Source organism: Phoca vitulina, unplaced genomic scaffold (genome assembly GCF_004348235.1).
Source record: "Phoca vitulina isolate PV1807 unplaced genomic scaffold, GSC_HSeal_1.0 scaffold25, whole genome shotgun sequence".
Classification (NCBI taxonomy): Eukaryota; Metazoa; Chordata; class Mammalia; order Carnivora; family Phocidae; genus Phoca; species Phoca vitulina.
Genome location: NW_022589728.1, coordinates 16,047,619 through 16,074,081, shown reverse-complemented (window position 1 = coordinate 16,074,081; position 26,463 = coordinate 16,047,619). Strand labels below are relative to the sequence as shown.

The 26,463-nt window shown below is 39.9% G+C and overlaps 1 protein-coding gene and 1 long non-coding RNA gene across 3 annotated transcripts in view; one reads left to right on the top strand and one right to left on the bottom strand.

Annotated features, from left to right (window-relative positions):
• The window catches only part of LOC116642935, a 32,111-nt gene extending 12,104 nt beyond the window's left edge, over positions 1 to 20,007 (bottom strand). The window contains exons 1-3 of one of the 2 annotated variants that reach the window (XR_004301449.1): positions 19,957 to 20,007; positions 18,440 to 18,537; positions 16,084 to 16,182 (exon numbers count right to left, since the gene is read on the bottom strand). This is a non-coding gene — a long non-coding RNA (uncharacterized LOC116642935). Of the gene's footprint in view, positions 1 to 16,083; positions 16,183 to 18,439; positions 18,538 to 19,838; positions 19,926 to 19,956 lie in introns of those variants that run through there. The other variant, XR_004301448.1, reaches the window with a different exon arrangement.
• LOC116642934 (cytochrome P450 7B1) overlaps positions 19,896 to 26,463 on the top strand; it is a 172,682-nt gene continuing 166,114 nt past the window's right edge. Inside the window, exon 1 of the mRNA XM_032421556.1 lies at positions 19,896 to 20,472. Coding sequence (XP_032277447.1) covers positions 20,360 to 20,472 — 113 coding nt within the window. The 5' untranslated portion in view covers positions 19,896 to 20,359. The remainder of the gene's footprint in view (positions 20,473 to 26,463) is intronic.

Here is a 26,463-nt window from a genome sequence, read left to right as displayed (position 1 = left end):
GATCTTTTGTGTTCCCATACAAATTTTAGGGTTATTTGTTCTATTTCTGTGAAAAATGCCATTGAAATTTTGATAGAGGTTGCATTGAATCTGTAAACTTATTTGGGCACTATGGATATTTTAACAATAATAATTCTTCCAATCCATGAGTATGGAACATATTTCCCATTTATTTGTGTCTTCCTCTATTTCTTTCATTAATGTCTTAAAATTTTCAGTGTACCAGCCTTTTACCTCCTTAGTTAAATTTATTCCTAGGTATCTGATTGTTTTTGATGCAATTTAAATAGGATTGTTTTTCTTAATTTCTCTGATAGTTCATTATTAGTGTATAAAAATGCAACAGATTTTTGTACATTGATTTTTCATCCTGCAACTTCACTGAATTCACTTATTAGTTCTAACAGTTTTTTGGGTGTAGTCTTTTCAGGTTATCTATGTACAATATCATGTCATCTGCACATAGTGAAATTTTTGCTTCTCCCTTTCCAAATTGGATGACATTTTCTTTTTCTTGCCTAATTGCTCTGGTTAGGATTTCCAATACTATGTTGAATCCTTGCTTTATTCCTGATCTTAGAGGAAAAACTTTCAACTTTTCATCATTGAGTATGATGTTACCTGTAGGCTTGCCATATATGGCCTTTATTACTCTGAGGTACATTCCTTCTATATCCACTTTGTTAGACTTTTTATCATAAAAGAATGCTGAATTTTGTCAAATGCTTTTTCTGTATTTATTAAGATGACTATAATTTTGTACCCTTCATTCTGTCAGTGTGGTTTATCACATTGATTTGCAGATGTTGAACCATCTTTCCATCCCAGAAATAAATTTTGACTTGATCATGGTGTATGGTCCCTTTGATGTATACAAATTCAGTGTGCTAACATTTTGTTAACATAAATATTAATCATGATATGGCCTGTCATTTTCTTTTCTTGTGGCATCCTTGTCTGGTTTTGGTATCAGGGTAATGCTGGCCTCATAAAACGAGTTTGAAAGTGTTCCTTCCCCTTGTATTTTTCTTTTTTTTAGCTTTAAATATTTTTTTATTATGTTATGTTAATCACCATACATTACATCATTAGTTTTTGATGTAGTGTTCCATGATTCATTGTTTGCATATAACACACAGTGCTCCATTCAATACCTGCCCTCTTTAATACCCATCACCAGGCTAACCCATCCCCCCACTCCCCTCCCCTCTAGAGCCCTCAGTTTGTTTCTCAGCATCCATAGTCTCTCATGGTTCGTCTCCCCCTCCAATTCCCCCCCTTCATTTCTCCCTTCCTACTATCTTCTTTTTTTTTTTTTAAAGATTTTATTTATTTATTTGACAGAGAGAGACACAGTGAGAGAGGGAACACAAGCAGAGGGAGTGGGAGAGGGAGAAGCAGGCCTCCCGCAGAGCAGGGAGCCTGATGCGGGGCTCGATCCCAGGACCCTGGGACCATGACCTGAGCCAAAGGCAGACGCTTAACGACTGAGCCACCCAGGCGCCCCTTCTTTTTTTTTTTTTTTTTTTAACATATAATGTATTATTTATTTCAGAGGTACAGGTCTGTGATTCAACAGTCTTACACAATTCACAGCGCTCACCATAGCACATACCCTCCCCAATGTCCATCACCCAGCCACCCTATCCCTCCCACCCCCCACCACTCCAGCAACCCTCAGTTTGTTCCTGAGATTAAGAATTCCTCATATCAGTGAGATCATATGATACATATCTTTCTCTGGTTGACTTATTTCGCTCAGCATAATACCCTCCAGTTCCATCCATGTCATTGCAAATGGCAAGATTTCATTCCTTTTGATGCCTGCATAATATTCCATTGTATATATATACCACTTCTTCTTTATCCATTCATCTGTTGATGGACATCTAGGCTCTTTCCATAGTTTGGCTATTGTGGACATTGCTGCTATAAACATTGGGGTGCATGTACCGCTTCGGATCCCTAAATTTGTATCTTTGGGTTAAATACCCAGTAGTGCAATTGCTGGGTCATAGGGCAGCTCTATTTTCAACTTTTTGAGGGACCTCCATACTGTTTTCCAGAGTGGCTGCACCAGCTTGCATTCCACCAACAGTGTAGGAGGGTTCCCCCTTCTCTGCATCCCTGCCAACATCATCATTTCCTGACTTGTTAATTTTAGCCATTCTGACTGGTGTGAGGTGGTATCTCATTGAGGTTTTGATTTGGATTTCCCTGATGCCGAGCGATGTTGAGCACTTTTTCATGTGTCTGTTGGCCATTTGGATGTCTTCTTTGGAAAAATGTCTGTTCATGTCTTCTGCCCATTTCTTGATTGGATTAGTTGTTTTTTGGGTGTTGAGTTTGATAAGTTCTTTATAGATTTTGGATACTAGCCCTTTATCTGATATGTCATTTGCAAATATCTTCTCCCATTCTGTCGGTTGTCTTTTGGTTTTGTTGACTGTTTCCTTTGCTGTGCAAAAGCTTTTTATCTTGATGAAGTCCCAATAGTTCATTTTGCCCTTGCTTCCCTTGCCTTTGGCAATGTTTCTAGGAAGAAGTTGCTGCAGCTGAGGTCAAAGAGGTTGCTGCTTGTGTTCTCAAGGATTTTGATGGATTCCTGTCTCACATTTAGGTCTTTCATCCATTTTGAGTCTATTTTTGTGTGTGGTATAAGGAAATGGTCCAGTTTCATTCTTCTGCATGTGGCTGTTCAATTTTCCCAACACCAATTGTTGAAGAGACTGTCTTTTTTCCACTGGACATTCTTTTCTGCTTTGTCGAAAATTAGTTGACCATAGAGTTTAGGGTCCATTTCTGGGCTCTCTATTCTGGTCCATTGATCTATGTGTCTGGTTTTGTGCTAGTACCATACTGTCTTGATGATTATATAGCTTTGTAATAGAGCTTGAAGTCCGGAATTGTGATGCCACCAGCTTTGCTTTTCTTTTTCAACATTCTTCTGGCTATTTGGGGTCTTTTCTGGTTCCATACAAATTTTAGGATTATTTGTTCCATTTCTTTGAAAAAAGTGGATGGTATTTTGATAGGGATTGCACTGAATGGGTAGATTGCTCTAGGTAGCATTGACATCTTCACAGTATTTGTTCTTCCAATCCATGAGCATGGAACGTTTTTCCATTTCTTTGTGTCTTCCTCAATTTCTTTCATGAATATTTTATAGTTTTCTGAGTACAGATTCTTTGCCTCTTTGGTTAGATTTATTCCTAGATATCTTATGGTTTTGGGTGCAATTGCAAATGGGATCGACTCCTTAATTTCTCTTTCTTCTGTCTTGTTGTTGCTGTATAGGAATGCCACTGATTTCTGTGCATTGATTTTATATCCTGCCACTTTACTGAATTCCTGTATGAGTTCTAGCAGTTTTGGGGTGGAGTCTTTTGGGTTTTCCACATAAAGTATCATATCATCTGCTAAGAGTGAGAGTTTGACTTCTTCTTGCCGATTCAGATGCCTTTTATTTCTTTTTGTTGTCTGATTGCTGTGGCTAGGACTTCTGATACTATGTTGAATAGCAGTGGTGATAGCGGACATCCCTGCCATGTTCCTGACCTTAGGGGGAAAGCTCTGTTTTTCCCCACTAAGAATGATATTTGCTGTGGGTTTTTCATAGGTGGCTTTTATGATATTAAGGTATGTACCCTCTATCCCTACACTTTGAAGAGTTTTAAGCAAGAAAGTATGCTGTACTTTGTCGAATGCTTTTTTTGCATCTATTGAGAGGATCATATGGTTCTTGTTCTTTCTTTAATTAATGTATTGTATCACATTGATTGATTTGCAGATGTTGAACCAACCTTGCAGCCCAGAGATAAATCCCACTTTGTCATGGTGAATAATCCTTTTAATGTACTGTTGGATCCTATTGGCTAGTATTTTGGTGAGAATTTTGGCATCCATGTTCATCAGGGATATTGGTCTGTAATTCTCCTTTTTGATGGGGTCTTTGTCAGGTTTGGGGATCAAGGTAATGGTGGCCTCATAAAACGAGTTTGGAAGTTTTCCTTCCATTTCTATTTTTTGGAACAGTTTCAGAAGAATAAGTATTAATTCTTCTTTAAATGTTTGGTAGAATTCCCCTGGGAAGCCATCTGGCCCTGGGCTCTTGTTTGTGGGGAGGTTTTTGATTACTGCTTCAATTTCCTTAGTGGTTGTAGGTCTGTTCAGGTTTTCTATTTCTTCCTGGTTCAGTTTTGGTAGTTGATACATCTCTAGGAATGCATCCATTCCTTCCAGATTATCTAATTTGCTGGCATATAGTTGCTCATAATATGCTTTTATAATTGTTTGCATTTCTTTGGTGTTGGTTGTGATCTCTCCTCTTTCATTCATGACTTTATTTATTTGGGTCATTTCTCTTTTCTTTTTGATAAGTCTGGTCAGGGGTTTATGAATCTGATTAAGTCTTTCAAAGAACCAGCCCCTAGTTTTGTTGATCTGTTCTACTGTTCTTTTGGTTTCTACTTCATTGATTTCTGCTCTGATCTTTATTATTTCTCTTCTCCTGCTGGGTTTAGGCTTTATTTGCTGTTCTTTCTCCAGCTCCTTTAGTTGTAGGGTTAGGTTGCATATTTGAGACCTTTCTTGTTTTTTGAAAAAGGCTTGTATTGCCATATACTTTCCTCTTAGGACTGCCTTTTCTGCATCCCAAAGATTTTGAACAGTTGTGTTTTCATTTTCATTTGTTTCCATGAATTTTTAAAATTCTTCCTTAATTTCCTGGTTGACCCATTCATTCTTTAGTAGGATGCTCTTTAGCCTCCAGGTATTTGAGTTCTTGCCGACTTTCCTCTTGTGATTGAGTTCTAGTTTCAAAGCATTGTGGTCTGAAAATACACAGGGAATGATCCCAACCTTTTGGTACTGGTTGAGACCTGATTTGTGACCTAGGATGTGATCTATTCTGGAGAATGTTCCATGGGCACTAGAGAAAAATGTGTATTCTGTTGCTTTGGGATGGAATGATCAGAATATATCTGTGAAGTCCATTTGGTCCAGTGTGTCATTTGAAGTCTATTTCCTTGTTGATCTTTTGCTTAGTTGATCTGTCCATTTCAGTGAGGGGAGTGTTAAAGTCCCCCACTATTATTGTATTGTTGTCGATGTGTTTCTTTGCTTTTGTTATTAATTGGTTTATATAATTGGCTGCTCATGTTAGGGGCATAGATATTTACAATTGTTAGATCTTCGTGTTGGATAGACCCTTTAAGTATGATATAGTGTCCTTCCTCATCCCTTATTATAGTCTTTAGTTTAAAATCTAATTTGTCTGATGTAAGGATTGCCACCCAGCTTTCTTTTGGTGTCCATTAGCATGGCAAATGGTTTTCCACCCCCTCACTTTCAATCTGGGGGTGTCTTTGGGTCTAAAATGAGTCTCTTGCAGACAGCATGTCGATGGGTCTTGTTTTTTTAACCAATCTGTTTCCCTGTGTCTTTTGATTGGGGCATTTAGCCCATTTACATTCAGGGTAACTATTGAAAGATATGAATTTAGTGCCATTGTATTTCCTGTAAGGTTACTGTTACTATGTATTGTCTGTGTTCCTTTCTGGTCTATGTTACTTCTAGGCTCTCTCTTTGCTTAGAGAACCCCTTTCAATATTTCTTGTAGGGCTGGTTTCGTGTTTGCAAATTCCTTTAGTTTTTGTTTGTCCTGGAAGCTTTTTATCTCTCCATTTTTTTTTTTTTTTGTATTGATTCATGTATTTATTTTAGTCTATGGCTGGAGGAGAGCACAAGGGCTCCCCCTCCCAGCCACTTGGCCTCAGAAGCTGGCCACCTCGCTCCTTGAAGAAGGTGCAGGCACAGGCCTGGGACAGTCTTCCACGATCCCCGCTGCTCCACGGGCAGCTTGTCCCGGCCGTGTGCAACTCCTTCTATTTTCAATGACAGCCTACCTGCATATTTTTCTTGCTTAGTGCTCTGAATATATCATGCCAGTCCTTTCTGGCCTGCCAGGTCTCTGTGGATAGGTCTGTTGCCAATCTAATGTTTCTACCATTGTAGGTCACAGATCTCTTCTCCTGAGCTGCTTTCAGGATTTTCTCTTTGTCTCTGAGACTTGTAAGTTTTACTATTAGATGTCGGGGTGTTGACCTATTTTTATTGATTTTGAGAGGGGTTCTCTGTGCCTCCTGGATTTTGATGCCTGTTTCCTTCCCCAAATTAGGGAAGTTCTCTGCTATGATTTGCTCCAATATACCTTCTGCCCCTCTCTGTCTTTCTTCTTCTTTTGGGATCCCAATTATTCTAATATTGTTTCATCTTATGGTATCACTTATCTCTCGAATTCTGCCCTCGTGATCCAGTAGTTGTTTATCTCTCCTTTTCTCAGCTTCTTTATTTTCCATCATTTGGTCTTCTATATCACGAATTCTCTCTTCTGCCTCATTTATCCTAGCAGTTAGAGCCTCCATTTTTGAATGCACCTCATTAATAGCCTTTTTGATTTCAACTTGGTTAGATTTTAGTTCTTTTATTTCTCCAGAAAGGGTTTCTCTAATATCTTCCATGATATTTTCAAGCCCAGCTACTACCTTTAAAATTGTCATCCTGAACTCTAGTTCTGACATCTTACTAATGTCCATATTGATTAGGTCCCTGGCAGTCGGTACTGCCTCTTGTTCTTTTTTTTGAGGTGAGTTTTTCCGTCTTGTCATTTTGTCCAGAGGAGAATAGATGAATGAGAGAACAAAATGCTAACAGGGTAACAACGACCTCAGAAAAATATACACTAAACAAATCAGAAGAGACCTGAAACCGGGGGAAAAGAAAGGGAAAGAAAGAAAAAAGAAAAAAAGAGAAAAAGAAAATGATTTAAAAAAAAGCATATGATCAAATATGATCAGGCTGGTGAATAGATCAGTGCCACAGACTAAATTTTGGGCGTATTTTGGTCTGTTAGAAGAAACTGCCTCCCAAAATTTTAAAGAAAGAAAAGCTTATATATGTACAAAAATAAGGGTAAATATGATGAAGGGATGGAATATGACTGTAATGATGAAAATTATAAAAGATTTTATAAAAGGAACTGATAAGAAGTTGGTTGAAAAAGAAAGAAGAGAAATTAAAAAAAAAAAAGGGAGAGCATGTGATCAAAGAAAGCCATACACTAGAGATGTAGGGTATATTTTGGTCTGTTAGAAGAAACTGTATCCCAAAATTTTAAAGAGAGAACAACTTATATATATACCAAAAATAAGGTTAACTACTATGAAGGAATAGAATATGACTCTAAAAATGAAAAATAAAAAAGATTTTTAAAAAAGCGATTGATAAGATGTTGGTTGAAAAAGGGAAAAAGAAAAATTCAAAAAAAAAGAAAAAGAAAAAAAAGAAAATTAAAAAAATTAACTTTGAAAGACTAAAGAATCATGGGGAAAAAGCCATGAATTCTATGTGCTGTATTCCCCTAGTGCTGGTGTTCTGCCATTCTCATTGATTGGTAAACTTGGTCTTGGTGGGCTGTTCTTGCTGATCTTCTGGGGGAGGGGCCTGTTGCCGTGGTTCCCAAATATCTTTGCTGGAGGAGGAATTGCCCCACCCTTGCCTGTGCGGGGCTAAGTAATCTGCTTGGGTTTGCTCTCCAGAGCTTTTGTTCTCTGCAAACTTTCCGTACAGCTTTGGAGGACGAGAGTGAAAATGGTGGCCTCCCAATCTCTGCCCTGGAGGAGCTGAGAACTCAGGGCCCCACTCCTCAGTGAGCCCCCAGAGAAAAGCAATCACTCCCATCTCCCCAGTCTCCGGATGCACTCTGTGCTCACCTGGCCTGTGACCGAGCATTTCTATCTCTGGCACAGGACCCCGTTTGGAGTCTCCAAACCCAGCAGATTCCTGTGGTGCGCTCCCACGCTGCTCCTCCTGGGGGAGGAAGGGGAGTCTCCCCAGGTCTGCCCCTTGTTGGGTCCCTGCTGGAAGAGCAGTGGCCTGATTGTGCCACGGATCATGGTTTATGGCAACCCCCAGCTGAAAGCCCACTCTTCGGCTCTGTCTTTGCAGCCAGCTTCCCTGCTCTGATACCTGGGAGCTCTGCCGCACTCAGTCACCCCCCGTCTTTCTGTGACCCCGAGGGTCCTGAGACCACACTGTCCCAGCGAGGGTTCCACCCTCAGTGGAGCTGACTTCTATAAGTTCCGATTTTGTGCTCCACAGCTCTATCACTTGCCGGTAGCGGCTGACGGAGGCTCCCTCCGCCCGCGGTCTATGTTCCGGAATATCGCCTCGGATTCCCTTCTCTGCACGTCCTACCTTCCAGAAAGTGGTCGTTTTTCTGTTCAGAGAGTTGCTGCTATTCTTTTCTTCGATCTCCTATTGAGTTCATAGGTGTTCAGAATGGTTTAATCCCTATCTAGCTGAATTCCTGGGACAAGACGAAATTTAGGTCTCCTACTCCTCCGCCATCTTGCTCCTCCCCTTCCTCTTGTATTTTTGCAAGAGTTTGAGAAGGATTGGTATTAATTCTTCTTTGAATGTTTGGTAGAATTCATTTCATTTGGTAGAATTCATTTATTTCTTTGTGTTTTTGGTTATTTCCTTTCTTCTCCTACCTTTGAGCTTCATTTGTTCTTCATTTCTTGTTTTTTGAGGTATAAAGTTAGGTTGTTAATATTTGAGAGCTTTTCTTCATGTAAGCAATTATCACTATGAATTTCCCTCTTAAAACCGTTATTGTTGCATCCCATAAGTTTTAGTATATTGCATTTCCATTTGCATTTGCCCAAGGTATTTTTTGATTTCTCTTTCAATTTCTTCTTTGACCCACTGATTATTTAGCGACATGTTGTTTAATCTTCATATATTTGTAAATTTTCCACTTTTCTCCTTGTAATTGATTTCTAGTTTCATATCATTGTTGTTGTAAAATATACTTGGTATGAGTTCCATCTTCTTTTTAAATTTATTAAGACTTGTTTTGTGGTCCATCATATGATTTATCCTGGAGAATATTTCATGTGCAGTTAAAAAGAATGTGTATTCTGTTGCTTTTGGATGGAATGTTCTGTATTTATCTGTGAAGTCCATCTGGTCTAATATGGCAATTTAGGCTAATGTTTCCTTATTGATTTTCAGTTTGGATGATCTATATCTATCCATTGATGTAATTGGATTTAATTGTAATAAAAGTCCACTACTACTATTGTATTGCTATTTAGTCCTTTAGGTCTGTTAATATTTGCTTTATATATTTAACTGTCCCTTGTTGGGTGGCTAAATATTTACAAATATTATATCCTCTTGTTGGATTGACCCCTTTATCATTATGTAATGTTCTTATTGGCCACTTAGTACAGTCTTTGTTTTAAAGTCTATTTTGCGTGATATAAGAATGGCTAGCCTAGCTTTCTTTTGGTTTCCATTTGCAAGGAATATCTTTTCATCTCTTCAATTTCAGTCTCTGTGTTTCCTTACATCTGAAGTGACTCTTTTGTAGGCAACACATAGATGGATTATTTTTCTTTTATCCATTTAGTCACTCTATGACTTTTGGTTGGAGAATTTGGTTCATTTAGACTTAAAGTGGTTATTGATAGGGGTCTACATATTGCTATATTGTTCATTGTTTTCTAGCTGTTTTATAGTTCCTTTCTTCTTCTCTTGAACTCTTTCTTTGTGGTTTCATGACTTTCTTTAGCAGTATGCTTAGATTCCTTTCTCTCTGTTCAGAGTTTGTAGCAGGACAGAGTAGCGTGTGGGATCAAGCCCTTTGACATGGAGAACAAGCAAAGGAATAACTGATGAAGGAGGTTAAGAAGCAGCCAGAGGTAAGAGGACCCTCAGGAGTGTATTTATTGTCCTACAGGTGCAGAGAAGAAAGTATTTCATTAGACTGAAGGAACTGCTGAGAAGGCAAGTAAGATGTTGACTAAAAAATGAACAGTGAATACGGCATCATGGAATTGGGTTATTGGAAATCACTAGTTACATCTCAGAATTCTATCCCAGAATTCTATCTCTGAAGAATTCTATCCTTCAGATTTTGGTCACCTGGGTCTAGGACTCCTAGGCTGTTCCTTCATGAATTAGGAAAAATACCCATACCCCCTTTTACATTACATGTCATTACATGTGATATGTGAGTGACAAAATGATATCACTTTGTGCTATTGTGCTACTAGTATTTGCAGAACTTTTAGCAAAATTGTTTTTTGTTTTTTTTTTTTTCCTTTAATACCCTTTCATTTTCTAAGGCTCTGTCTCAAGTTCCAAAGGAAGTGAGAGGAGAGAGAGGTAAAGACATAGGAAGAAGCAATGGCTACTAATCCAAAAATTATTCCTTCTCTCTCCTATAGACTCTATCCTCTGAACAGTTTGTGTATTTCATGTGACCCAAAATCTCTTCCAAGTGGACTGGTGGCAGGACCACATCTTTTTTTTTTTCTTTTGTCCTCAAGACTGATAAATCTTTGCAGTGAACACAATGAAGCTGTCAAGATGAGGCCCCTGCTAGATACAATCAAGATGTTTTCTTTCTAAAACAGATATCTTACTGAGCTTTAAGAGAGACAACTGTTATTTATTTCTGTTATCTTGGCATGTGACTTTGCAGTGTCTGAAAATCTTCTACTGCACATTATTTTTTTAGAAAAACAAAACAAAATTCAGTAAGATCAGTCCCAATATCTATCCCTGTGGCTTGCACTGTTCTTTCTATTTCTCAGAAATAACCAACTAAGCCTACCCCTTGCTCTCTCTCTCAGTTAGTTCTGTATTCATGGTGTTTTCCTCAAATTAAAGCTTCAATGTTGTACAAATATTGACCCAAGATTTAGAAATATTTTTTAGAAAAGGAACTAAATTTTAAGGTAGACTGATACAGAAGAGATCTAGAAATGCATTATGTATAGTGAGGCAAACCTATACAGTAGAAAAAGTACTACTGATATTCAGATTAATAACTGAGTATCCATCTGCTTCCACAATCTGGCTCTTGAACTTGGTCAAGCTTATGGGAATATTGCACAGATAAAATGTATACGAAGTTATTTAGCTTGATGATCAGCACATAGTGGGTGCTCGATAAATATTAATTTCATTTTATTTCTTAACAATAGTTTTCTGATTTTCATTCATTTAACAAATATTTATTGAGAATCTACAAAGTGTCACATAATCCTCCAAGCATTATGTGTACACTGGTGAAATACAGACAGACACAGGACTTGTTGTCAGGGAAGTTATCAGGTATGTGTGTAAAGTGAAGATAATATTCAGCTCACTAGAAGGTCAAGTAGTCACATGAGATAATGTTTGAAAATGCCTTATTGACTCAAAAGCCCTATGCTGGTTCATTTTCAGACTTCTAATTACAAATAATTATATTCTGATTCCTGATACAGAAATACAGAGAAAAGGAGAAAGGTAGAATTCTAATATATACCTCAACTTCTGTGTGAGCAATAGAAATTTCCTTAAAGCATTACACTATGTTTGTCTTGGTGTGAGGGTTGTGTAAATGCCAGAGGGCTAAGTTTTTTGCTGAGACTGTCAGTGAAAATTTAGATAAGGAATAGGTTTTTAGATTGATGGGATAAAGTAGAAGCAAAGGCAAATAGACATGGGGAAAGAAAGGATTTGGGGGTCATAGAACACCCACAGGTGGGAGGAGGAAACTCTGAAAAGCCTGAATTAGTCCTTGCACTTTTCTAGACCAAGAATCTAGCCTGAGGGACAAGTGGAGAAAAGACATAGTATGACTATAAATGGGATTCTCTGAGGCATTTATAAATGCAGAAGGGATGCATGTTGATATTTGTCAGTTCACATACACCCTGACTGACCAGTCACTGTCATTAGAGCATCTTTAAGGATGGGAGAGAGAGGATACCATTCTTTTCTAATTTCCCTAACATCTACTTACATTCCTGAAAGAGAAAATGATTAATTTCACTTAATTTTTTTAAAATTGGTGTTGTTGAAGATGATGACTATATTTTGAAAATATTACAGGCTCATTGTTCAGAAGAAAGTTTTTTTGATAGCTTCTAGACAAGGTAGACTCCAGTAGCTTGCTCAAATAAAAGATGTGAGTTGAATTGCTTTGCATTACAAAGGCCGGAGGTATTTGATATTTGAAGAGGAAAATTCTGGAGGGAAAGTAGAACCAGAGAGGGTGGACTCTGTCTGGGAGAAGAGAAAGATGTTTCCTATTGCAATGTGGTCTGAGAGGGCTGGGGACATAAAATGTGGAGGATTTTTGTGTGTGTAGAATTTTGTATGCTGTACAATGTGACTTCTTACAAATCTGCAGCAAAGACTTTACTGCCTGCTGGGTTTGGTTTCTTGCAGAAACAAGTGAAGGTACAGAGTTCTGCCTTCCGGTTACTAGTTGCCATACGGTCAAAACAGATGCCACACATGCAACCATAGATTTTAGGAAGCTTTTGGCTAATGCTGATGTGTGTGTATACCTGTTTTAGTTGTATTTCAACCCTGGTAAGCAAACAATTAGACTGCTTTTCAGAATTATTACAAATCAATTAATTTCTTCTTATAGTAGTGCAAGGTTTTCTCATAAATCAGAATATTCAAAACTTTCAGTGAATGTATAGTTGCAATTATTAATTGCTTTTAAAAATATAAAAATAGGCAATCTTGGTGGAAAAAAAGTCAGACTTCAGAGAAGAAAGGAAAAAGGAATCGATCAACCACGGAAATGCTCGTGATCAGAAAACTGGAGGAAGAAATAAGAAAAAAGGTTCAGAACACCTTGTAGGAATGAATTTGACCATTTTTCAGTTGAGCCTTGAACAATTAAGAGAAGGGTGGGAAGAAATCTGGAGGCAGTTCAAAAAATGAGGAATCAGAGAGGAATGGGGGATTAAGTATGAATGGATTTTTTTTCCTAGGTTTTAAAGAATGGGTGAGTATGGAAGGGCCAATCATGAGTCCAAGTTGCAACCAGCCTGATAAGAGGGATGGGTATTAAGGAGGGCACGTACTCCATGGAGCACTGGGTGTTATACAAAAACAATGGATCGTGGATCACCACATCAAAAACTAATGATGTATTGTATGGTGACTAATATAACATAATAAAATTAAAAAAAAAATAAAATAAAATAAAAATAAATAAATTAAAATTAAATAAAAAAAGAGGGATGGGACTCTGTGAAGGAAGGGTCACTGTGATAGACTGAGTAAATGAAATATAACTTGTTAGTGTAAAAGAAAAATTGTCTGAATCATAACTTGTTAGTGTAAAAGAAAAATTGTCTGAATCTTATTTGCAGCAGAAACTTTTTGCCTAATGAAAAGGAAGAACTTGGTGCTCCTGAAAAATGCTTAAGTGGTTTTTGGATAAAATTTCATGGGATTTGGACTTGGGGAAACTCGCCCTGTTGACTGTCACCCATAAGCCAAGAGCTGAGTCATTTTAAGCTGTTCTTTCCCTTTTGTAGCTAATCTAACAATGGTTAGCTATCAATCTCTTTCTATAATGTTCCTAATCAGAGTAAATGGTTGAACTGACCTCCTAGAGGCTTTCCTTCTTGCAATATTGTACTAAAACTTTGACTCATAAACAGTGTACAGTTTTTCTTTAAGATTAGAATCATTTAATAAACATGATTGTTGTATCATCTCAGAAGCTGAGAGGCTAGTGTTACGACAGTTCTGCTAGTAAAAATGAAAACAACTACAAAATGAATGAATCCAAGAATCATCACCATCGATGTGCTATCTGCCCCTGAAATACTTCTTCTTTTTTTTTTTTTTAAGATTTTATTTTTAAGTAATCTCTTCACCTAAAGTGGGGCTCAAACTCACAACCCTGAGATCGGGAGTAGCACGTTCTACCAACTGAGCCAGTCAGGTGCCCCTGCCCCTGAAATATTTCTGTGGCACCACAGTAGACACTGTGTATTTAGTGGACACTGTGTTGTGTTGCTCAGTTTCTTTGTCAGAATGGGAAGACCTGTGCTCCCAGCTTCTGGGAGTTCACCAGCTGCTTTCAGAAACTGTCTTCAGCTACAGAGAGCTCCCTTGTCTAAGGTCATCCTCCTCACCATCCTGAGGGCAGTCCACAAAGCAATAAATGACTTGTTGCTACTGTGCTCTAAAGATCTAAACCTTCACCCTATTTGGGGACAAATTCTGAAGGGCCATCTGAGTTCTAGATATCCTCAGGGGCTGAGTCTTGTTGAAATTGCATCCCAGCCCAAACTCTCCGTCTATGTGTTTGCCTCACTCTCCCACCCCTGGTGCTGATTCTGAGAGCTTGCCCTAATACTAAACTCCTGCACTGGTCTCTCCCTGAGTCTGTTTCCCAGGACCTCTCCTGTAACAGGTAGAAACAGCAGAACCTGGTAGGAAAGAGGTGCTGTGGGTAGATTTTATTTTGGACCAGGACATTTTGTTGCTTCTCCAAGAACCAGTCTGTTTTTTTGTTGTTGTGTTGTTGTTTTTTAATCTATAAAACGTTCCTTTAGTGAACAGAGCCCTGCTGTAGCTGGGGAGTGAAGGTAGAGGGAATGGTTCTTATGTAAAGGAATGCTCAGAGAGATCCCTGTACATTCTGTCCTCAGAAATCTGGTTTCCAGGGCTAAGTGGGAAATGAAATGTTGGAAAAGCCAGTAAGTGAGTCAGAGACAGAGAGAGAATAAATCTCGAATACTGGCATCAGAAGTAGGGTCAGATCGTGAGAATGAACTAAGCTTTAACATGGCATTGTGAATTTGTAAGCCAGAGTATTCAAAACTCAAGTGTGTATAAGTTATAATGCCAAGACTATTAAACAAGAATGACAAAACTATTTAATCTATTCCTTGCCTCTTGGAGATAATCAGAGCCATCTGTTCCACCATTTTTAAAGCTGCTTCAAAATGATTACATTCCCGTCTTACCTAAAATTGTACTTTATAAAAAAGAGATTTAAATGTAACAACACTCTCTGTTGTTGGGTCACTCTGTTCACTCAACAGCATTTTATTTAATAAGCATTTTGCCTGCCATGTCTATATGTGTAAGCTAAGTGCTAGGTTAATACTATAAGCTGGCTTTTTGGGAGAAGGGAAAACTAATGAGAAAATAAATACCATTGTTTAAATTGCAAAGAAAGCCAGAATAAGAGGGAGTAATTATAATTTAAGATATTTGTAGTCAGGTTCAGGGCTGGTATCTAAGATGCCTCACTATTTACAACGTGACAACTGAACAACAACTTTCAGGCTTATAGCAGCCTCAAGTCTCAGTATATACCACTATTGCCATCTCAGCCACAATCAGGATAGTCACCTTAAGGAAACAAGAAAGTGGCACATTTTCTATTTTAATTAGGCAGAAGTAGCATATCAACAAGCTAACCCCTCAGCTGGGCTGAATTTGTCTAATTAACTCACTTCTACTTAAACCCTATGTCAGTGGAGCAGAAGGTGTTCAAATGTGAAAAAGGGAGAAGGTCCAGGCATTTCTATTGTCATATATTTACTCCTCACAACTTAATCCTCATAAACCTATAGGGGAAGGTAGTCTCGTATCATTTTACAGATGGGAAAACTGAGATCAGCCTCAGAGTTACCCAAGGGCTGCAGTAGGCCAAGGTACAAAGCAGAGGCCCATTTGTCACCATGGGGTATCTTGGTTATGGGCAGCTCAAGGTAAAAACAGGATCCATAAAAATGGAGGTAAGAATGACTAAACAGATATGGTAAAGGGTTAGTGAAAGAAAGCTCTAAAGAAAGCAAAATGATATAGTGACAGGAGGGGCAACTTCACAGTGGAATGGAGGAGCAATCACGGGAGCTCTGAAACTCTCTGAGTCTTGTCTTTCTGTTATGGAAAAGGAAAGAATACCTACATCTGAGATTTTTTTTTTTTTTTTAAGATTTTATTTATTTATTTGACACACACACGCACACACAGAGAAAGAGAGCACAAGCAGGGGGAGTGGCAGTCAGAGGCAGAGGGAGATGCAGACTCCCCGCACAGCAGGGGGAGCCCGATGCGGGACTCGATCCTAGGACCCCGGGACCATGACCCAAGCTAAAGGCAGTCACCCAACCAACTGAGCCACCCAGGCGCCCCTGAGATGGTATTGAAGATTAGATGAGACAATGCATGTAAAACATGAAGCAGTACCTGGCACTTGGCAGGTCCTCTCAATCCTCTCAATTCCTTCCTTCTTTCCTTTTCTTTCCTTCCTCTGTTTCACAATTTTGCCCAGAGGGTGTCTTAAATCTACAGAAGGGGATAGGAAATCAAAGTCAAGACAGAGCTCGTGAAGAAGGGGGAAAAGATAACCACAGTCATTATTTAGTTATAGGTATGACTTATTTAATTTTTTAAAATTTTATTTTATTATGTTATGTTAGTCCCATACAATTAAACCCAATCTATATTTTATGTCAAAAGTTGATAGGACCTTTCAGACTTGAGTAATCAAGTCTGATTTTAGGAACTTCCCAATATTGGGGGAAAAAAAATGTGTGGAGTCCACTTTGACATTTTCACCAGGGGACTTTCAAATATTTCCCAACAACTAAAGCCAGAATGTAATCTACTCTTTCTCCAGCACTTATTTGCCTCCTAGGAATTCACAAAATTAAAGCCATATGAGTGCTTGTGCTTGCAATCTCTCCATTGTCACTCCACAATCTCACGTGGACTGGCCTCTTTTTGTTCTCCTTTCGGATGTCAATCCTTTTTGTTCTCTTAGTCCCAGCTCTTTGAAGTAAGGGTCATCTAATTCATTTTTATAGCTCCAGCAGGCCAAGTATAGTGCCATGGACAACATTTGCACTTAACAAAATGTTGTTGACTAAGTCGGTGGATTTGGAGGTCTCAATCCAATGTACTAGTATTATCAAAGAGCAGAAGAATTAGGACATACATGTTGAAAAGCAGAGGGATATATCAGAATTCAAGTTCTGTTGACTTCCAAACAGGCTCTTTAAAATGAAAAGGCCACAAAGTAAATTGGGCCAGAATTTGAGATTAGATTAGAAAGACAACAGAAAAAGAGACTGGCAGCTCTGACCACCTGCCAGATGAGAGTCACCTGGGCAGGCGGAGGAAGCTTTGAAGTATGACCCATCATCTGAATTGTCATGACTCTTACTTTAGAGACTCAATTGTATCACCCTCTCCCTTTACTCTCTCTGATTTCACTTCTGTTTTTGCTTGTATTTCTCTCTCTCTCCATGTGTTTCATAATCAATATTTTCTAGAGAAAGATGACTAGGCCAGATGTTATCTATATTGAACATATTTCCACATCTGCACACCTCAAAGTCTAAGGGCCACGCCATGACTCTTTTAGATCTGTTAACCCTGGTCTAATTAGTACGGCCAAGGTACACAAGACACTAACATTGGTAACTGATGTTGAAGGAACAATCTGTGGCTTGTTTCTGAAGGGGACTGCTGAGCATCCAGAATTTTACAGTTGCTTCTCCTGTATACCTTATGAACCCCTGTGTTGGAATTAAGCTGGAATTGCCAGATTTATTAATAAAAATGTAGAATCCCCAGTTAAATTTGAATTTCATATAAACAACAAACACTAAATATAGTATTTGGGATATACTTATATGTGCTAAGATGGCTGTGTGGGTTCCAGGCATAGCATCCACATTCAAAGCAGTGGAAAAGGGAAGGAGGGAAGCAAAAGGGTCTGTTCATTCCTGTTAAGGGCACTTTTCTGAACTAATACCTTAAACTTAGCTTACTGGTTAGAATTTGGTCACATCTAACTACAAGGAAGGCTGAGAAAGAAGTCTTTGTAGTGGACAGTCACATACATGTTGATTTAAAAATCAAGGACTGTTAGTGAGAAGCAAGGGGGAAGTAGATATAGAAGAGCGACTAGTCATCTCTGTCAGAAAAGTGATGGGAGTAAAGACATGTTTCAGAAGTAAAATATACTGAACTAGATTGAATATAATGATGCTGATGCTGGGTTACGAGAGCAAAATAATAAAAAAAGTCTTCCAATTTTATTTCAACCAGGTCAGTTTACAGAATGGGGGTCCCTTTTAAAATAAATGGAAAATGTAAGAGAAACATACATTCAAAATTTGTTAAGTGCACACCGTAAAGTGTTCAAAGTAAAATACTATACAGAGACTGTAGGAATATGACACAGTTGCTAACCAAATCTAGTAGGTGACAGTGTGGTCTTCCTTCTTCCACTTTCCTAAGACAGTGTGATTAACTGCAGGTGCTTGCTATTATTGTTACGAAGTAAAATGTTTAGCATGATGCCTGGTACATAGTAAATGTTCAATAGATTGACTAATGCTTAATATTTTTACCTATATTTTCAAACAGAAGAGTCATCCAGGAGATCAAATGGAAAATAAAAGAAAAAGTTGAGGATGCTTGTGAGAATTAGTGAGAGGGGCTTTCTGCAGGGGTTACAGAAATGCACAGCATGGATATCGTCCAGTAAGCTGGCTCTACCGGCCAGGCAGTGATGGAAACCAATTTGTTTTACCTTGGAGGAGACAGAGTAGCTGTTGGTTCACTGTATCCTTTTGGATTTCCTGGATATTTGAATTTACAACAGGAGGAAGGAGAGGCAGTAGAAAGACCCTGGAATAAAAGTCAAAGATGAAGATACTCATAAGCATTGGTGTTCTAATGCTAGCCCAGCCATTTATAGCTTTAGGGCCAAGGACAGCAATGCAGTAGCTTAATTCAGTTATGGAGCATTAAGAGCCAGGTGCATGCAAAGTACTTACAATTATGTCATCTCAACCCCAGGGGCAGGGATTCAGGGGGTGGGATTCAGGGGATGGGGACTCAGGGGAGGGGGCTAGAGAGTGGGTGCAGACAAGGCTGTCTGAGAGATGGTTCCCACGTTCTAGAGCAAGAAAGAGACTTAGAAATAACTCAGATATGGTAGAAAAATGTGATGGGGTGAAAAGTTGAGACAGTGTTAAAAGTATGGAGGATGGAGATCTTAATTACAAAAGAAGAGTTAGGGATAATTTCTAGGAGGAAGTGGGATTTGAATTAGACCTTGAGAGGTAGGTAGAATTTTAGTATTTAGGGGAGAGAGGAAAACTTTTCAGGCAGAGCAAATATCATAAGCAAAGGTGTGAAAGGGCAGACTGTGAGGGACTCCGTGGCTCAAGAGTTAGTGTATATGGAACTGTACTAGCTGTGGGAGTTATACAATGGAGACAAATTGTGGAGGGCTTCTCATTGCAGGTGGAAGATTTATGACTTAGTCACAAAGGCATTATCATTAAGAGTTTTGAATAGGTTAAAAGCAGAATAGGTCTGTGTTGTAGAGAGGTGCCAATGGGGAGGATGGGCTGGAAAGGTCAAAGGTCTGAGATCAGTCCACAAGCTGTTGTAATAGTCCAGAGAACGGTGCAAATAAAATCTTAACATAAAGTAGAAAACACAGTGGCAAGAATGGTTATTAGTTACTTATCAACTGAGCAACGAGGGTAAATTACTTAGCCAGAGTACCATTATATGTTCTCTAAAATACTGCTAAAAATTACATCTCAAGTTTGGTGTGGAGAGTAACAAACATGTGTTCAGTCCCTGGTGAACGGGCCTTACTCCAGCAAAGATATTTTAAACGTTTCTCCCTTATCCTTTGTAAGAACAACCTGTGGGGCTTCTACCACTTCTATTTCGGCCCTTAGCGTTGTTCTGCAATAGACTGGTCTTTCTTCTCTATTCCTGGACTGTATGCCTCCCGGCCCTGGTCTCCATTCCTAACCTCTCGGACAAGACTTCGCACACAGTAGGCTCTCAACAAAAGCATGTGCGCAAACAGGCTGTGCAGGGCGAAAGAGGTGGCCGGGACCAGGCTGGAGGCAGCGCGCATTACAGGTACCTGCCGCTCGCAGGGTTCTCTGTTCTCTGGGTCGTACCTAAGAGATCAGCGGTGCCACTGAGCAGCGGGCACAGTCCCAACGCTGTTCTAGGAGCAGGCAGGGTCCCTCCTCCTGAGGGGCGCGGGCTAGGGGATGAGAAACCCAAGCGACTCACTTCCAAAACTGAACAGAAATCTCCCTCCTCCAGGCCTTCAGAGGTTCGTCGTCAGGAAATCCTAACCCCTTCCCCCTCTTCTCTGGCCCTCCTTCCGGCCCCTAGGAACCCAGGCGCCGTTTTTCCAGAAGCCGCCTGGCCGGAGGCGGTCGCGGAGCGGGGCGGTGCGCGTGGGTGGGGGCTGGGCCGGGGGAGGGGAGTGCAAGAACTTTGAGACTCAGCCTCGGGGGCCCGCGGTGACATTCCTGGCAGCGCCGCGAGCAGGCCCGCCTCTGGCGCCCGGACCGGGAAAGAGTCGCCGAGAGACGCCGCGGGAAGCAGGAGTGTCGCCGCCCCGAGAGAGACCCCTGGCTGTCCGCTGCGGCCGCGCGGGAACCACACGGCGGAAGACGTGTCCGCGGGCATGGGCCTCTTCTCGCTGGAGCCGTTGCTGCCGCAGCTACTCAGCTTCCCGGGCCTGGCCCTCGCCGCGGCCCTGCTACTCGTGGTCCTGTGCCTGCGCGCCGGGCGCACCAGGTAAGCGCCCCGGCGGCCTTACCGCGCGGCCCGGCTGGCCGGGCCACGCATGCGCCCTGGGCCCCGCGGACTGTGCGCGACCCGGCAGGCCGAGGGAGAACCGCCCCGCCCCCCCCCCCGCGACCCCAGTGATTTCAAGTGCGTATAGTCAGAACTTGCTGCGGGGCAGCGGAGTGTTGGGGGATTGTGTGTAATGACAAAGGCTTCTTCTGCGTCTTCCCCATACATACGCATACATATTAAAGCGTTGGGACCGAATTCGATTTGCTGCTCCCGTGTAGGTTGTATGTAATAAGCCCTAGGTTTGCATTATTCATTATGCATCACGCATGGCTTCCAAACACACACATTTTGGTGCCGAGTTCCAATGAGTTGATGCTTTATGGCGTAGAATTCGTAGAACATTTCGAGGGGAATTTTCTTACATTTCCTTGAGTTAAAAGTGAAATGTTTCAGGAGAATGGCAGTGTCTGGTACGAACAATAATTCTGAGTACTTCTCTGTGCCTCAGTTTACATCACTGTACCTCATGTGGAAAAACGCAGTAATAATACATCATGGGAGTTTGGTGACTACTAAATGAGTTTATAGTGTGCATTTTGTGCATTTACTGTATTATTTTTATTAGAACAAAACCAATAACAACACAACGCTAGAAGTGTGTCACTTCTTTATCAGATTTGAAATGTGGAAGTAGAAACAAATATTTCAAATAGAAACATTCACTCGAAATCACTGTATTTTCTGTTTGCGATTAGATGTTTGCGTAGGTATATATACACACAGATATGTTTATATGTATATGTTTGTGTGATACAGGTTGTTTCTCAAAGGTTTGCACCATTGTACCGCATTCAGATACCTGGGGACATTTCTAGAATGTGCATGGATGAATACTCTAGAAGGGAGTGTTGCTTTTTTTCCCCCATGCAAATTTTCAGTGATTTTCCTGGGATGTGCCATGCCCTCCCCTCAGATTGCCTTTTCCAATGGCTGTGCTCTTGCTTTAGAACCCAACCTGAGAATTTAGGATACTTTAATTCAGTGTTACTTGATTCTATGTAGGTTCCATCTTCCACAGTGTCTATCCCTCAGCCAAGGCCACATTTAAAATAAAACTGATAAATTCAAGATAAGATTTGGGTGGTGCTAGGAACTCAGTTCATTTCCAGCAAGTCATTAATCATATACATATGTTTTTAAAAATCACCATTTTTTACTAATAATTGACTTAAATATATATATATATTTTTAAAGATCTTATTTATTTCTTTGACAGAGAGAGACACAGAGAGAGAGGGAACACAAGCAGGGCGAGTGGGAGAAGGAGAAGCAGGCTTCCCGCTGAGCAGAGAGCCTGATTCGGGGCTCGATCCCAGGACCTTGGGATCATGACCTGAGCCAAAGGCAGACACTCAACGACTGAGCCACCCAGGCGCCCCATAATTGACTTAAATATAGATACTTTCTAAATTATTATAAAGACAACATATAAAAACAGAGTCTGGTTAGCAAGGCCAACTTGAAAACAAACATGTATCTATTATTCTTTCCCTACCTCCCATTCCCTGCAAAAATGACAAAAGTTAGTCCTACCAGAACAATATAAAATAAATATAAAATGGTTAAATTCTTCTAAATAAATGAAATACAGAGTGGCACTAACTTATATATGTGTTAAAGGGGACATTTATAGTTAAAGGGCTTGTTATGAATAGAGGACGGTGTTCACAGAAAATATGATAGGGAGGGGGCAGTAACATAGATTTTTAAATCCTGCAGTTCTGGAAACAGAAGTTAGAAATGGACCTTACTGGCCCCAATCAAAGTGTTTGCATTTGGTGGAACTAGGGGAGAATCCATTTCCTTATTTCTTCCAGTTTCTAAAGGCCACCAGAATTCATTTTTTTTTTCATACTCTGATGCTTCTGCCTCTGACTTATAAGAACCCTTGTGATTATGTTGAACCCACCCAGATAATCCAGGATAATCTTCCCATCTCAAGGTCCTTAATTTAGTCACATCTGCAAAGCCCTTTTTGTGATGTAAGGTAACATATTCATAGGTTTGGGGGATTAAGACATGGACATCTTTGGGAAACATCATTCTTCCTACCACAATGCTCCCTCTAACCTCCAAAGATTTATGTCCATCTTACATGCAAAATATACCACCCTGTCCCAGCGTTCACAAAAATCTCAACCTATCACAGTATCAACACAAGGTCCAAGATCTCACATAAATCTGAGTCAGCTCCAAAGTCCCAAATCTCACCATTTAAATCATGTAAATTAGTGCGGGGATCTCAATATGATCCATCCTGGGACAAAAATTCCCAAGAACATTGTGGGTCTTTCATGTACGTCTCAGGGACTGACTCCATCAATAAGAGGCTCCTCCACAGATTTTTCTTGGATCATTCCATTTACAGTCCTGGCTTCTTTTGACATGGCTGAGGGGAAACTGTCACATGCCTCATCTTTTCGCTGGTTGACCAATACTGTACATGTGAGTAAGTGTGTATGACTAAATTGTCAAAAGTTCAAAATAGCCAACGTGAAACCAATGAATCACTGAAGTAGTAATTAGTAAGAAATTATTGTGCACACACCAAAAAGACAGTTCGCAAACTGGAAGTGCTCAAACCAGAACATGAAATGAGACTCAGGGGTATATTTTTATAAAGCAGCTTATATAGTGAGAGAGTAGTGACTGTTTATTCTTCATAGTAATGGATTTCGTTATTACAGTTTTCAGTGGTTACTTGGGAAATAGTTCAAGTTTTGCTTATCATTTCCAGAGGCACATGCAAGAAATAATCCAGATCAAGTTATTCTCGCAAAATAAGCTAAATTAAGCTTTGCCTGAATGACTACAGTGGTTCTGTCTGCCGAGGGAAGCTTCAAGGCTGGTCTCCATCTATCCTTGATTTTAACAGAATACGCCAACCTTTTGATTTTTCTCAGGCACTAGCAAAATGTGTCCAGCCACATCCTTGGCTTTCTCTCCAGAGCACTCTTTTTTGACAGTGACTCTCCTAGTTTGCTGTCTGGATAGGCTGAGAATTTCCCAAAGCATCATTTCCTGGTCCCTCTGTGCCCAAGAATTCTTCCCTTTTACGTCTTCCCTCTCACATTTTACTATAAGCAGCCAGACAAACTAGGCTACCCCTTCAACACATTGCTTAGAAATCTCCTTAGCTAAATATCCAAGTTCATCCTGTACAAATTCTGCTTTCCATGTAACTGCAGTGCACAATATAGTTGCGCTTTCTGCAACTGTAAGACAAGAATCCCTTTTGTCCAGTTTACAGTGGCATGTTCCTCATTTAATCTGAGCCCTCACCAGCAGTGCCTTTGATGTTAATATTTTTACTTATGGTCTATTTAGGATGGTGTAAATATTCTTTAAGATATATATATATATATATATATATTCTCTCCCATAGTCCTCACTTTCTTCTGAGTCCTCACTAAGGGAGTTGTTAACATCTGTATTTCTACTCATCATCCGTTCAAGGCAATCTGGATTTTTTTCTATCATCTTCCTCAAAATTCTTCTAGCCTCTGCCCATTGCCCAAAGTCATGTGTATGTTTTTAGGTATTTGTCACAGCAGCATGCCACTTCCAGTTACCAAAATTGCACTAGTTTCCTATGGCTGCTATACCAAAATTTTACAAATTCAGTGATGTTAAACAACACAGACCTATTCTCTTACAGTTCTGGAGGTCAGAGTCTTACTGGACTAAGAGTAAGATTTTGGCCAAGCTGAGACACTTCCGAAGGTGCTGGTGGAGAATAGTAGGTTCTGAGAACACAACTGAACTTGCACTGTGTAGGTCTTCAACTGGAGAAACACCTCAAAGATTGAACCCAGGGGTGCCTGGGTGGTTCAGTTGGTTAGGCGACTGCCTTCGGCTCAGGTCATGATCCTGGAGTCCCAGGATCGAGTCCCACATCAGGCTCCCTGCTCAGCGGGGAGTCTGCTTCTCCTTCTGACCCTCCCCCCTCTCATGCTCTCTCTCTCCCTCTCTCATTCTGTCTCTCAAATAAATAATTAAAATCTATAAAAAAAAAAAAAAAAAAAAAGATTGAGCCCAGAAGAAGAGGTTGCCTCACCATAAGACATTTTCCAGACTACCTCAGAGAGAATCCCCTTCCTCAGCAGGAGATTCAAAGGGTCCTTGGATTCTGTGACCCCTGACTGTGCCTAACTTGTCTGAGTCATTTTCCTTAACTGGAAAATGGAAACAACAGCTACTACACTAGGTAGATGTGAGAAGCAAAGTGCATGAGAAATGTAAATACATTTTGTAAATGGAGTGCTATCACTTCAAAGACAATTGACTTGCACCATTAAGTTTCTCTGTCACTTCCCAGAAACCCTTTTTTCCTAGTTGCTGATTAGGAGAAAAAATGGGACGATTTTCTTTCCCTCTCCCCCAACACACATATCCCCATGCCCCCCAAAATGCTGTAATTAGTCAGAAATAAGATTTAAATGCTGATAAGATGAGTCAAAGTAAAAATTCAGTGATTTCTTTTCAAGTTGTAAGATGTCAAGGTTATGTAGATAATGAGTTATTTTGAAATGTTGATTTGTTGACATCACTGTATCACATAAGTCAATTATTTCCTCTTTCTAATTGATTAATTACTCCCAAGCTAGACCTATGGTGCTCTAGATCCCTCACACTGTTAACACTGCCTAGACAATGAGAAGAGCTAGGTTGCAATCATTAGTGGATTTTTTCTTGTTTCTTCCTCTTTTCTCATGACAAAATATAGGAAAAAGATGTGGGCAGCTGAAAGCAAAGTAATTTTCTACTCAAGATTGTGCTGAGTTTAGCAGGTGGATTTTTATGTTTTTACATAGAAGGTGCTAGAGAGACCTCCAGGCACATTTGTGGCAACAAGTAATCAGTTATGCGTGGTGCTACAGTTTCCCTTATTAAACTGTAGTGTTTGGATCGTCTTGTTACCATTTGAGACAGATTTCAGGCTTGCTTTGCTGTTTTACTTTGTAACTTAAAAAAAGAAGGTCCTGAAGGTAGAGAATCTTCCTATTGTATAATTACAGGAACATGTGAGCTCTGAAAACACTTCACTGTTTGTGTGTCCTTTAAAGTGACCATTTAATATGTTGTTGATTAGGCCAACATTAAGGATTGCTAAATGCTGTAATCATATTTACTGATAAATCCCAGCAATCTTTTAGAAGATATCTCTTTGTGTAAGAGAAATCAATTCAGAAGTTATACTAGTTCAGCATAAATCCGTTACCTCTATAAGAATAAAATCTTGAAGTGCTTACCTTAGAAATGTGGGACTATTTATGTATGTAAAGTCATCCATGGCTTATTGTTCCCCAACAATGGGACCTTCTTGTAGAAGGCAGTGTAGTGTAAGGCAAAGAGCATGGCTATGAAGTCAGATGGACCTGGATCCAACATCCAGCTCCACCCCACTATCCTGTTGATTTTTGAGAAGAGGGTAAGGGAAGACAGAAAAGAACAATGTTGAGGCCCTACTTTATGCCACAGTTTGTGCTGAGATGTTTTGCATACGTTATCTCATTTAATCTTCACTGTGGTTCATGAGATAACTGTTACTAAGCTATTTTTCAGAGGAAGAGACTAACACAATAAGAGATAAGCTCATTTGCCTGAGGTTGCAGATTTACTCAGAAGTAGAACTGGGTTTTTGATTCCAGGTCCCTTATAGTTATGGTAGACAGAATAAAGCCCGCTCAGCCCCAAAGTTGTTCTCACCTTCATTCCCAGAACCTATGAAAATGTTAGGTTACTTGGCAAAGGGGAGATTAAGGTTGCAGATGAAACGAAGGTTGTTAATCAGCTAACCTTAAAATGAGGGATTATCCTGAACTTTTGGGTGGGCCCAGTGTAATCACAAATTACCATGGAATGAAGAAGGAGGTAGGAGAAGAAGTCTACCAACCACCGGTGGCTTTGGAGATGGATTAAGGAGTC